We start from the raw sequence: 14553 nt of genomic DNA on the forward strand, positions 1-14553 counted from the left end.
AACTGAAAAGATGAAATAGTTAAAAAACTGCCAATGAAGAAACTCCCGAAGTGTTACAGTGATTTGCCCAGGATTATTCAGCAGGACAATAAAACCCCATTTTCGGAACTGCTAGCACAGTGATCTTTCTGTTATATGTTGTACAACTTGCTAAAGACAAATGAGTACATCTTCTCTACTTAAAAATACTATTTTTATTTTTATTAAATTATGTTTATAACTTGTTTACCCAATTTTCCCAAATTCTTAGAGTTAGCAGGCAGCATGGTAAGCCATAAATATATATTAATATTAATTTACATTTAATTTTTAAAAGACACAACATTGTTTCTTTTTTCACTTCTACCCACTTTATATGTTCAGTGCTTTCCTGCCAACCACATTAATAGAGTACATTCTGAATAGTAGAATGTAATTTCAGGGGTTTTGAACTTTCCCAGAGGTCTTTCTATCTTAGAGAATAGAAGAACCTAAGGCCTTTCCCAGGATTCAGTTCATTTACATTCAGTTCAGCAAATATTTCTTGAATGCCTCCTCTCTACAGCCAGGCACTAAGCTAGGCATTGGGAATACAGGGCTAAACAAAACCAACCTTCATAAAGATCAAGTCACCCAGGAGGGCAGAAGGGAGAGTGAGACAGGGCATTTAAGCAGAAAAAGTAGTTTGTGTAATGGCCCAGAAGCAAGAGACAGCTTAGCGCTTTCTGGACTTGCAGGTCTTTGTGGTTGGCTCCTAGGAGAATGGAGGAAGATGAGGCTGGGGAGATAGGCAGGAGCCAGATCCTGAGGTGTTTGGTTATCATGCCAAGGAGCTCATAGCATGATCATTATCTGTCTGCTTGAGGGCGTGAGCTAATCTACAGAAGGGAACTTCCCAGAAAACTAAAACATACTCAGTTTGCCAGATAATTTTTCAGTGAGTTTGTTAAGGAATTCTAATAGTGCATCCCTTTTAAAACAGAACATATATAGATTAACTTTTTAAAAGCTCCGTGTACTCTCTTAACACTGTGAATAACTTTCCTTTTGATACTATAATTTTTCTCTTTCCTCTTTTATTTTCCTTTCACAATGATATTAGCTTTATTGTTGTTTGTTATTATTGCTGTAAGATATACTCATGTAGAAATTCAAGTAAACAAAAAAGTGTATGGAAGAAAGTAAAAGTCACTTGAAATTCCACTTCCCAGAGGTAACCATATCTGACATTTGGGTTAAAATTTGTTTGTTTATGCACAGCTGCCTCACACCTGCCTGCCTACGTCTGAGCTGTGGTCACCTCTGCTGGCTGTTTTGTGTCATTCAACCTGGTGACAATGAGATGTTTTTCTGTCAATGAGAGTATAGACCTTGATGTTTTCTGGATTTTCTGTATTTAATCTCAAGGATAATCTGAGAAAACAGATAACCAAGCTTCTTGGAGTTATGTTTAATTGCGTCAATAAACTCGGACCTATATTTTAGTAGCCAAAGCCACAGACCAATAAGAGTTTTAGTGGATGAAGAAATAAGGTTGTGTCTGGGTACGTTGTTTTGATTGTTGATTTTGAGGCTGTGGGGACTGATTAGGATTGTTTCATGCCCAGACTATAGAATAGCTAGAGGACCATTTTTCTGCCTTAGCAGTTGCTTACAAAATGTTTATCAGTTTGACCTACTTCTGTCCCATTTTTACACCCCCACTATCACTGGCTTAGTATAGGCTCTTGTCATGGCTCCCCAGGGCTACTCCTGTAACCTCCATCTCAGCCTTTCCGTAAGGGTGAACTTAAAGTCTTCCCTAGTATCACACCTAGCCCATAATATTGATGTTAAAACTCCTTGATGTGGGAGAGGGGCAGAGCAAAATGGCGGGGTGAGCTGACCCGGGATTCTCTCCCCTCCAAAATACAACAAAAGATTGGAAGAACTGAATTTCAGAGAATAAACATAATGCCAGCTCGTTAGAGACCTACAATACCAAGAAGGGGGAGATCATAAACCCTACTTACAGCCTCGGAGGCGCTGGAATGGTAGGAGAGAACATGCTCCCTCCCCTAGAGTCTGTGATCGCTGTGGTGCAGTTCAGGAAGGAGCGGGGGAGGGCCCGCGCGACCGGGGGATCATCCAGGACTCCTGCCGCTGATTCAGTGGAGACCCGCTGACGGGGGGGGGGGGGAAGCTTCCATCCGCGGGGACCCTATAAATCAAGGGCCTTGGGAGACCAGAGAACAGAACTGATCTGAACCCAGACCGGCGCGTGTGAGTAACAGCCCCTCCACCCCGGCAAAGCCAGTGGGCGCAGCCATCTTGCCCCAAGGCGGAGAGCTAACACGCCGCTCTCGACCCCCATCTAGTGGCGACAGGCTGTAACTGCAACCGAATTCTACCACCACGCGAAAAAACCGCTCCTCTACCATCCAGCAATTTATAAAAGCCCCAGACCAGAAGGAAAACAATAAAAACATAGAATTAAGTCCTGAGGACTTGGAATTAGGTAAACTAAGTGATAATGAGTTCAGAGCAGCTATAATCAAAAAACTCAATGAGGTAGAGAGAAAGATAGAGAAACAAGTCGAGTTCTGGAGTTACTTCACAAAAGAGTTTGAAATCGTAAAGAAGACTCAAACAGAATTACTCGAGATGAAAAACACAATGGACCAGATAAAACAGAATACGGATTCCCTGCATGCCCGTGTAGACACCATAGAAGAGCAGATTAACATAATTGAAGATAGACAGGCTGAATGGCTCCAGACTGAGGAAGAAAGAGAACTAAGAATTAAAAAAAATGAGGAAAAACTCCGAGAGATAATGGATTCAATGAGGAGTAAGAACATAACGATCATAGGAATTCCCGAGAATATGGAAAAGGAAAATGGAGCAGAAAGTGTGCTTAACGAAATTATTGAAGAGAACTTCCCAAATCTAGGGATCAACGGAGAAATGAGTGTAGAGGAGGGTTTTAGATCTCCTAGATTTGTCAATGTAAAAAAGCTACCCCAAGGCACATAGTAGTAAAATTGGCAAAAAGGAAAGATAAGGAAAAAATACTCAGGGAAGTAAGAAGAAAAAAAGAGAATAACCTATAAAGGAGTCCCTATCAGACTGTCAGTGGATTTCTCTACAGAAACCCTACAAGCTAGGAGAGAATGGAGTGACATATTCAAAGCTTTAAAGGATAAAAATCTTCAGCCAAGAATACTCTATCCAGCAAGAATATCCTTCAGATATGAGGGAGAAATTAAATCTTTTCCAGACAAACAAAAGTTAAGGGAATTTGTAACCAAAAGCCCTCCATTACAAGAAATCCTCAAGAAGGCTCTCATACCTGAAAAAAGAAAAAAGGGAGAAAGGGGACACAATCCACAAACTAGGGAGACCGATGGATAGAACCAGAACAGGATAGCAAATATTCAACTATAGCATTAGGGTAAAAATAAGGAAACTACCAAAGCAAGGACGATCTTATCAGTCTAACTACAAATTAATAAGACGAGTTGGAATAAAAAATGAAAATAATTATTTAGGAGGGGAAGAGCAAAGGGTCTAAATCAGTATTGGTCAAGTAAGTAAGAGACCACTAGAGAATAGACTATATTATACACGAGATTCTAAATACAAACTTCAAGGTAGACACTAAAATAAAGTACAGAACAGAGTCACAAATTATAAATAAGGAAAAATCTAAGAAACCCAGCATAAGAAATTGCAGTATTAAATGGGTAGTTTAAAGAAAACTGGAAAAGAAATGCAGGAAAACAAGATAATGAGCGACAGATTGACAGCATTAAGTCCACATGCATCAATAATCACTCTCAATGTGAACGGATTGAACTCTCCAATAAAAAGACACAGAGTGGCAAAATGGATTAAAGAACACGATCCAACAATTTGCTGCCTCCAGGAAACACACCTCAGCCCCAAGGACAAACACAGACTCAGGGTGAAGGGGTGGAGGACAATACTTCAAGCAAATAGCAAGGAAAAAAAGGCAGGTGTTGCAATTCTCTGTCAGACCAAGTGGATTTCAAAATAAGACAGGTAAAGAGAGACACAGAGGGACAATATATAATGATCAAAGGGACACTTCATCAAGAAGAAATAACGCTTATAAATATCTATGCACCCAACACAGGAGCACCAAGATTCATAAAGCAACTATTAACAGACCTAAAGGAAGATGTTAAAAACAACACAATAATAGTAGGGGACCTCAACACCCCACTCACATCAATTGACAGATCATCCAGACAGAAAATCAACAAGGAAATAGTGGAGCTAAATGAAAAACTAAAACAATTGGACTTAATAGACATATATAGATCACTTCACCCTGAAAGAGCTGAATACACATTCTTCTCAAGTGCACATGGAACATTCTCAAGGATAGACCATATGTTGGGAAACAAGGCAAGCCTCTACAAATTTAAAAAAATTGAAATAATAACAAGCATCTTCTCAGATCATAGTGCTATAAGGCTAGAAATTAATTACAAGAAAAAAGCTGAGAAAGGCACAAAGATGTGGAGACTAAACAACACACTACTGAACAAGCAATGGATCATTGAAGAAATTAAAGAAGAAATAAAAAAAATACCTGGAAACAAATGAAAATGATAGCATGCCATACCAACTCATATGGGATACAGCAAAAGCTGTATTAAGAGGAAAATTCATCGCAATACAGGCACATCTTAACAAACAAGAAAAGTCCCAAGTAAGCAACCTTAAACCACACCTAACTGAACTGGAGAAAAAAGAACAAATGAAGCCCAAAGTCAGCAGAAGGAGAGAAATAATAAAAATCAGAGCAGAAATAAATACTATTGAAATGAAAAAGGCAGTAGAAAGGATCAATGAGACAAAGAGCTGGTTTTTTGAGAAGATAAATAAAATTGACAAACCACTAGCCAGACTTACAAAGAAAAAAAGGGAGAAAGCTCAAATAAACAAAATCAGAAGTGAGCGAGGAGAAATAACAACAGACTCTGCAGAAATACAACAGATTATAAGAGAATACTACAAAAAACTATATGCCAACAGAATGGATAACCTAGAGGAAATGGATAAATTCTTGGACTCCTACAATCTCCCAAAGCTCACTCAAGAAGAAGCAGACAATTTGAACAGACCGATCACAAGGAAAGAGATTGAAACAGCAATCAAAAACATCCCAAAGAATAAAACCCCAGGACCAGATGGCTTTCCTGGGGAATTCTACCAAACTTTCAGAGAGGATTTAATACCTATCCTTTTCAAGCTATTCCAAAAAATTAGGGAAGATGGAACACTTCCTAACACATTCTATGAGACCAACATCACGCTGATACCAAAACCTGACAAGGACACCACAAAAAAAGAGAACTACAGGCCAATATCACTGATAAACATAGATGCAAAAATTCTAAACAAAATTTTGGCAACCAGAATTCAGCAATTCATCAAAAGGATCATATATCATGATCAGGTGGGATTCATACCAGGGACACAGGGATGGTTCAACATCCGCAAATCAATCAACGTGATACACCACATCAACAAACTGAGGAATAAAAACCACATGATCATCTCAATAGATGCAGAGAAGGCATTTGACAAGATCCAACAGCCATTTATGATAAAAACTCTGAACAAAATGGGCATAGAAGGAAACTACCTCAACATAATAAAGGCCATATATGACAAACCCATAGCCAACATCATACTCAATGGGCAAAAACTGAACGCCATCCCCCTGAAAACAGGAACGAGACAAGGATGCCCTCTATCACCACTCTTATTTAACATAGTACTGGAGGTCCTGGCCAGAGCAATCAGGCAAGAAAAAGGAATAAAAGGAATCCAAATAGGGAGGGAAGAAGTGAAACTCTCGCTGTTTGCAGATGACATGATCTTATATATAGAAAACCCCAAAGAATCCATTGGAAAACTGTTAGAAGTAATCAACAACTACAGCAAAGTGGCAGGGTATAAAATCAATTTGCATAAATCAGTAGCATTTCTATACTCCAGTAATGAACCAAGAGAAAAAGAACTCAAGAATACAATACCATTCACAATCGCAACAAAAAGAATAAAATACCTTGGGGTAAATTTAACTAAGGAAGTGAAGGACCTATATAATGAAAATTACAAGGCCTTTCTGAGAGAATTGGATGACGACATAAGGAGATGGAAAGACATTCCATGTACATGGATTGGAAGAATAAACATAGTTAAAATGTCCATTCTACCTAAAGCAATCTACAAATTCAACGCTATCCCAATCAGAATCCCAATGACATTCTTTACAGAATTAGAACAAAGAATCCTAAAATTCATATGGGGCAACAAAAGACCCTGAATTTCTAAAGCAATCCTGAGAAAAAAGAACAAAATGGGAGGCATCACAATCCCTGACTTCAAAACATACTACAAAGCTACAGTAATCAAAACAGCATGGTACTGGTACAAAAACAGGTGCACAGATCAATGGAACAGAATTGAAAGCCCAGAAATAAAACCACACATCTTTGGACAGCTTATCTTTGACAAAGGAGCTGAGGGCATACAATGGAGAAAAGAAAGTCTTTTCAACAAATGGTGCTGGGAAAACTGGAAAGCCACATGTAAAAGAATGAAAATTGACCATTCTTTTTCACCATTCACCAAAATAAACTCAAAATGGATCAAAGACCTAAAGGTAAGACCTGAAACCATAAGGCTTCTGGAAGAAAACGTAGGCAGTACACTCTTTGACATCAGTATTAAAAGGATCTCTCCGGACACCATGCCTTCTCAGAGAAGGGAAACAATAGAAAGAATAAACAAATGGGACTTCATCAGACTAAAGAGCTTCTTCAAGGCAAATGAAAACAGGATTGAAACAAAAAAACAACCCACTAACTGGGAAAAAATATTTGCAAGTCATATATCTGACAAAGGCTTAATATCCATAATATATAAAGAACTCTTGCAACTCAACAACAAAACATCAAACAACCCAATCAAAAAATGGGCTGGAGACATGAACAGACATTTCTCCAAAGAAGATATACTGATGGCCAATAGGCACATGAAAAGATGCTCATCATCGCTGATCATCAGGGAAATGCAAATCAAAACTACACTAAGACATCACCTTACACCCGTTAGAATGACAAAAATATCTAAAACTAATAGTAACAAATGTTGGAGAGGTTGCGGAGAAAAAGGAACCCTCATACACTGCTGGTGGGAATGCAGACTGGTGCAGCCACTATGGAAAACAGTATGGAGATTCCTCAAAAAATTAAAAATAGAACTACCATGCGATCCAGCCATCCCACTACTGGGTATTTATCCAAAGAGCTTGAAGTCAGCAATCTCAAAAGTCCTATGCACCCCAATGTTTATTGCAGCACTGTTTACAATAGCCAAGACATGGAAGCAACCTAAGTGCCCAGCAACAGACGAATGGATAAAGAAGATGTGGTACATATATACAATGGAATACTACTCAGCTGTAAAACAGAACAAAATCATTCCATTTGCAATAACATGGATGGACTTTGAGGGAATTATGTTAAGTGAAATAAGCCAGCAAGAGAAGGATAATCTGTGTATGACTCCACTCATATAAGGAATCTAAAATTATGGACTAAGAACAGTTTAGTGGATACCAGGGGAAAGGTGGGGTGGGGAGTGGGCACAAAGGGTGAAGTGGTGCACCTACAACATGACTGACAAACATTAATGTACAACTGAAATTTCACAAGATTGTAACCTATCATTAACTCAATTAAAAAAAATGAAAAAAAAAAAAACTCCTTGATGTGTAGGACTTGTCGTAGTTGTATCATGAAGAAGGCTGCTTGACATTCCTTGATGGTTCTGTTTCTCAATATGCTACTTTTCCTGTCGACCTCCAGTAAACATGGGCACAGCTTTATTTGTGTCCTTGATAAATGCCAGATCAACCTTTTAAGATCCAGCTCAGGTGGCAACTTTTCTATGGAGCTCCTTTCCTCCCACCGTTCCCACCCCCAAAATGTACACATACACCCACAGACCCAGGACCCTCCCTCCTCTATTTTCTAATTGTGCTCTGTGCTGATTGTTCTTACTGGACTTCCTACATCACCATTTGTTTACTTGTCTCAGGAAAATCTCTTTGAGAGTAAAAGTTTCATCTTTGTATCCCCAGTACATGATACATGGCAGACATTTATTTAATGGCTGGAGGGGAGTTCAGCCATAGAAACCTTATCAATCTTCAGAGGAGCTGATGAGTCAGATTAGCTTTGCTCTCGATTTGGCAACATATAAAATCAGCATAAGTCATTATTATTTTTTCTTGGCACAACAAAGTCATATTTAATTTATAACTTAAAAGTAAACTCTATACAATGATGTCTCCTACAGACATGAAAAGTCTTTAAGTGAAAAAAGCAAATTACAAAACAGAATATAAAATGTGATTCCATTTGATTCATTTTAAAAAGTATCTATAGTGTGTTTGTGTGTGTGTATGTGTGTAGACTTCTGTATCATAGGTGTTTGGTATGTTTGTTGAAAGTATCTGGGAGGACACATAACAAATGTCATTAGCGGCTAGTGCTGGGGAATAGATTGAGTAGGAGGGGCTTATTTTTTTACATCATACAATTCTGTGTTCTTTGATTTTTTTTTAAGGACATATATTACTTCTGTAGTAAGTACTTTTTAAAAAGGAAGGTTATTCATGGATCAAAACATGCTTCAGTTGATATTTTAAAAACATTTATATTGTGTAATCTTCCCACTACTGTGCTATTCATTTAAAATTTTTGTTAGAAAATACCTATCATTTTAAATTTGTTTTTTTTACAATTGTATCCCCATTTCACTCCTGAGGAAACTGAGGCTTAGAGAAATGGCATAGCTTGTCTGACTCTTAAGGCACAAAGCTAGAACTCAAGCCCAGGACTGTATGGCTGCAAAGCCTGGGCTCAACCTAACCACTTGCCTGAACATCACACGTGAGTTGCCTTTCATTTCTTTTTGTTTCCTTTTGCTAAGATTTGTTTTATTTTCCATAGGTCTGTATGCTTTGCTCTGTGGGTTATCATCTTTTCTCCTGCCATCGATCAGAAAAAACTTGTCGAAGATGGATGGCATTAGATTATGCAGGAATTTCTATTGGAATACTGGGCTGCTATGTCTCCGGAGTATTTTATGCATTTTATTGTAATAATGTAAGTGACTTAAAACATTTTACATTCTACCTTTCATGTAGGTCTTGGGTTTTCTTGCTGTGGTTCCTTTGAACTTCTGAATAAGCACATAATTAACTTATAGAAGAAATAGAAGAGTCTTGTATAGGCATAAGCTCATTTTTCAAAAAGGCTCTGTGATCTCTAACGTCTGTTATCAGTTCCATACTCATTTTACTAATTTTCTTTTTTTTTTTTTTTAAAGATTGGCACCTGAGCTAACAACTGTTGCCAGTCTTTTTTTTTTTTTTTCCCTCTGCTTTTTCTCTCTGGATCCCCCCAGTACATAGTTGTGTATTTTAGTTATGGGTCCTTCTAGTTGTGGCATGTAGGACGCCGCCTCAGCATGGCTTGATGAGTGGTGCCATGTCCACGCCCAGGATCCAAACCAGTGAAACCGTGACCCGCCAAAGCGGAGCATGCGAACTTAACCACTTGGCCACGGGACCAGCCCCATTTTACTAATTTTCCATTGGAATATGTATAAAGTTATTTTCTGTAACTTAATGTAAACATTAAATTTTAATATTTCCACTAAATTCATATAGCTACATGGTTCCTCAGACGCGCATTACATATCTTTTATTTTTGTGTTTGTAGAGTTGAAGTTAAACAAAGGTAGTGCTTAATAAAATTACATTGCTGGCTGCTGCTTTCCATTTTCCTTCTTTTATTCCACTCTCAGTCAAATAAAATAAAGGAAGGTATATCTGTGAGTGTGTTGACCTGTATTCTTCTGTAAGAAATATGTTTTCCTTTCCTTAGTCTTATAGTTGGAGGTAGGCCTAGAGACAGACCAGATGGGTAGTATCTTTAATAAATATGTGTCTGTTCTGAGTTCTAGATCAACTCTGCTTTCTGACCCTGTCACAAAAGTCAGTTTTTGCCTTGTGCAAAGCAGCATTTGAAACACTATGATCAGATTATAAAGTACCTGACCTAAAAATGTTGGCCAGCCAAGCTGTGGAATATAACCACCTACCTCATCACCTCATGTCCCAGCCAAGAAGGCACACTGAGTCTTCCCGTGGGCTCAGTACACCTCAGGCCCTCCCATTCAGAAAGTCTCCATCAACCCTGCTCTTTTCCTCCTGCTCTCCTGCCGTATGCTTTTTGTTTTCTTTTGTCCTTTTAGTTTCTTCCCTTTCAGAGCCAAGAGTGAGCTGCTCTCTCAGGGACTACTAGTATACCTACTAGTTACTTGTAGTCCTCTTCGAAAGGAATAGAGCCTGTCCTCCCTGAGCCCTCTCCATGTAGCAGTGCTCCAAGCCATCATCCACAGCCTTTGTTTCCTGCCATGCAGTATCCACTAACTATTGGGAATTCTTAAGTAGGACCTTTGTCTCTACACAGTAACAGAGAAAACTGTCAACATAGCTGGAGTGTAAAACTAACAAAGAGAAAAATCATAAATTTGTTTTGAATGTAAGAGCATTATTAATTGTAGCCTCTTACACATGACCCATTTGCTTTTTAGGCCTAATTACTTTGAAACATAAGCATATAATTAAATACATATGCAATTAACCTTGTTTTAGATTGATTGGATTTCAGTTGTAAACTCTACTCATGTCTGCTGAACTTTCACAACTTGTTCATTTTGTATAAAACTGTTTACATCTTTAAAAAACTTACAGGGAACATGCGATAACTAGGAGCTTGTGAGTGCAGTCATGTAATACTTGAATTATTTTGCTGATCTTATTCTATATTTCTCTGAAGCCTGTTTTCTGTTTACCCCTTCCTAAACATATCTGATAATCAAAAAGGCTAGTGAGACACTTACGCTAGAAGTCTAAGGTAGATTAGAAAGGAAAGAGAGCTACTGGAGTAATACAGTCCAGGAGCAATTAAAGGAAAAATTGTCTTCCCTCTGGTATTTAATAATTTCTAAATATTCAGTTGCTGTGGTGGCTCTTTGCCTTTTAAGGAGCACAGGCTCCTTTGAGGATGAGTTCGAAACCTGTGGACCCTCATCCAGGAGGATGTACTCATTTGGGCACAAACTAACCAAACACTTTGACGTGTGATTTCAAGAAGCTAATAGCCCCACAGAAGTCCTTGGAGACCAGGTTAAGAACTCTGTCCCGTGTGATACTAACTTTTGAGCTTGAAGACCAGCTCTTCAACTGCCCATTTAGGTACCTAAATATTCTCTAAGCCCTTCAAACTTAATACATTTTAAAATGAACCTTCTTTCACGCTTCCGCATTCTCTCTCCCCAACCCAGACGGCACATCTGGATCATCTTTGTTCATTCGCTGCATTAGTCGAAGCCTCTCGTCCTAGAACCAGTTAAGACATCCTCTACTGCCCTCTGACATACCTGGTCAACGATTAAGACTTTAGTTTATTGCAAAAATGTCTCCTGAATCTGGTGTTTACATCTGCCTTCCTTGTTCAACAAGAGTCCAAGCTCCCCATTCTCTCTTTGAATCAATTATTCTAATATCTTCTAGCTGGCTTCCTGTCACCTCTTTTTTTACACTGATCTCAGAATTATATTTCTAATAAGTCAATTTGAAAAACAACCATGTCATCTCATTCTTAAAGAACCTTGTTATTGGGCCAGCCCCAGTGGCCTAGTGGTTAAATTCAGCGTGTTCCACTTTGGTGGCCTGGGTTTGGTTCACAGATGCAGACCTATACCACTCTGTTAGTGGCCATGCTGTTCTCGCAGCCCACATACTAAAAAATAGCAGAAGATTGGCATGGACGTTAGCTCAAGGCAAATCTCTCAGCAAAAAAAAGCAGAAGAAGAACTCTGCTATTCCCCCATTGCCAACATGGCAACGGTCCAAATACTTAGCTTGACAATATACCTGCCTTTCAGCCTCTGTTCTCAGAGCTTTCCTGCTGCATGTGCTGTTTCTTTTCCTTGAGAGCTCCGTCTCCCACAAAATCTTATGTATTCCTTAGGACCCAGCTTCGCTGCCATCTCCTCTGTAAAGCATTTTTTTAGCTTCTCCAGGTAACATTAATTGCTCCCTCTTCTGTGGTTCTATAACATTCTGTTTATAACTCAGTTACAGTACTGTTAGATTATAATCATTTGTTTACATGTCTGCCCCCCGATAGTCTATGAGCTCACCCACTGGGAGAGGCCATGTCATAGTCATCTTTGTTTCTACAGGACTTAAATTGTCCCTGGCATAGGATAGGTACTCAGAAAATGCTTTTGCATGAATAAGTGTGTCCTCTGCCAGCCCACCTTGGAATTGGGTTTGTCATCCTAGGAAACCTGACAGTTGTATGGGACATGCATTGTTTTAAGGAAGGAAGGTAATCATGTTTGGAAATGAAAATACCAAGTACATAGAGTTTGGAATGTATAACGTCCTGGCCAAAATTACTCTTTTTCTTTCCTTATCGTTAATAGAATCTGATTTCCTTTTGTTCTAGTATTGGCGCCAAGTGTACCTGATCACAGTGCTTGCTATGATCCTGGCAGTGTTCTTTGCGCAGATTCATCCCAATTACCTCACACAGCAGTGGCAGAGGCTCCGTTCCGTCATCTTCTGTTCTGTTTCAGGCTATGGAGTGATCCCTACTCTTCACTGGGTTTGGCTCAATGGAGGGATCGGGGCTCCTATTGTGCAGGTGGGTTGAGTGTAGTCAATGTTTTTCCCATTCTTTTGTTCTTTTTCAGTTTTATTCCTTTTGCGTAAAGTAGTGTAATCAAGCCAAGTGAGTGGGTCTTTGTTACTTGAGAGCATATTGATGCCATAATTTTCACATCTATATAAATGAGCATTCCTTGCAGAAATAGAAGTCTGACTACTGTTTTTTCTGAGATATGTCTCTGTGAAATGATACATTCTTAGTTCTCTTTCTGGTACCATTAGTGTGTAAATACCCAAGTGCTTATCTGTGGAGGACAACTCGCAAGCTTCCAGCTTTGTCAGCTGGGGCAGGGATAATGCCAGTGATAACACAAAAACGGAAGTCAGAGCAGTTGATTTATTTTCTTGATTGGAGGAGGAGGAGTTGGGAAGGATTTTTTCTTGGACCTGTTGGGTTTGAGGTGCCTGTGGAATGTAGAAGTGGAAATAGGGTATGGACTTTAGGTCAGAGCTTGAGACTAGTGATAAAGACTGAAAATCATTATTGCATTGGTAGCTGGAGCCATGGGAGCATATTCCACCCACCAAGGAAAATATATCAAGAAATAGAAGAGCTGTCAGGTTAGGTGTTCTGGGGGAGCAGTTGGAGTGCATCAGGAAGAACCTCAGTGAGAACTCCTTGGCGTTCTTGAGAAGGGGATTCCAAATAAGACTTAGGTTCTTAGAGATCCATATAAAATGCTTTAAGCATGCACTAGAGAGTAAACTTGAGAATTTTTAACATAAGTAAATATACCAAGAAATCACAAACACTTGTTGCAATGGGACCTTATCTGGAATATGAGAACTTAAATGCAAGTTTTAGTCAAGAGAATCATATTGTTTTAGAAGAGGGGAACTAATAGTTAGCTTACATATATACTTTTATGAAATTGGCAGCAGTGTGGTGGAAAGCATTTGGGTATAAAAGGGTATAAAACTAAAAAGGACATTCTGTGATATAGTGAATTGAGTGATAATGATCTGGCCACTTTGCTAACTTGAGGACAAGGGTGATGCTGTCTTCATAAGATGAGGAAATTGAGAGAAAGGTGAGACAGTAGCAGTGAACTTGAGTGATCCTTGTATCTGTGAAAACGTCATTTTTCTGACATTTTTGATTCCCTGAAAATAAGTAAAGAAAATAGAATGAGGAACTGCTACTCTAGATTTCACTCTAACCAGAAATGAATAACTGGTTATTGACAGAAAAGTGACCAAAATTTTGGGATGAGGTAAATACATCCCTTTTAAGTTTATAATAACAAAGAAAGAGAACCAGACGCCTTAAGCCAGTGCATTTTAGAGAAATTCAGAAAAAAATGGCAACTCTCCTGTGTTTAGAAATCTTAGACTAGAAATACGGCTTAGGAAGACAATGGTCTTCAAGGCCAGAGAGCTGATGTCACAGATCGTTGCAGTGAAGAAGTAGAGGGAGACTTCCAGAGAAATTCCCCAATAAGCTCTAATTTTAAAAAGATGGAGAGTGAGGAACTTAACCAAAGGTGAAAAGTCCCAGATGGGCTAATCCTGGGAGGTAGGGTAGAGTTGTGTTCTGGAACGTTTGAGAAATCTGAGGTTGATTAGCCTGAAAATATAGGATTTAGGGAGGGCCGTGATAATTCTCGGATATTTGTCAAGGCAAGAAAAGTAATTTGTCTTTATTTTTTAAATGGTGTCTTGGTAAGTTAGGTTTATAAGGAGAATTAGGAACAATATGTATAAATTATAGCTGGCTGATTTTTTAGGGCAAGGAA

General features: G+C 38.8%; 1 protein-coding gene across 14 annotated transcripts in view; it reads left to right on the plus strand.

Moving 5' to 3' along the window:
- Window positions 1–14553, plus strand: part of PAQR3 (progestin and adipoQ receptor family member 3) — a 36617-nt gene that overhangs the window by 5669 nt on the left and 16395 nt on the right. For 11 of the 14 annotated variants that reach the window (XR_011538139.1, XR_011538141.1, XM_070612739.1 and 8 more), the window contains 2 exons: window positions 9021–9176; window positions 12597–12794. Coding sequence is in view for 11 of the 14 variants with exons in the window: in XM_070612739.1 (XP_070468840.1) it covers window positions 9021–9176; window positions 12597–12794 (354 nt within the window). In the remaining 3 variants the exon portion in view is untranslated. The remainder of the gene's footprint in view (window positions 1–9020; window positions 9177–12596; window positions 12795–14553) is intronic. The other 3 variants (XR_011538140.1, XM_070612747.1, XM_070612746.1) reach the window with 1 other exon arrangement.

Source organism: Equus przewalskii, chromosome 3, assembly GCF_037783145.1.
Source record: "Equus przewalskii isolate Varuska chromosome 3, EquPr2, whole genome shotgun sequence".
Lineage (NCBI taxonomy): Eukaryota > Metazoa > Chordata > Mammalia > Perissodactyla > Equidae > Equus > Equus przewalskii.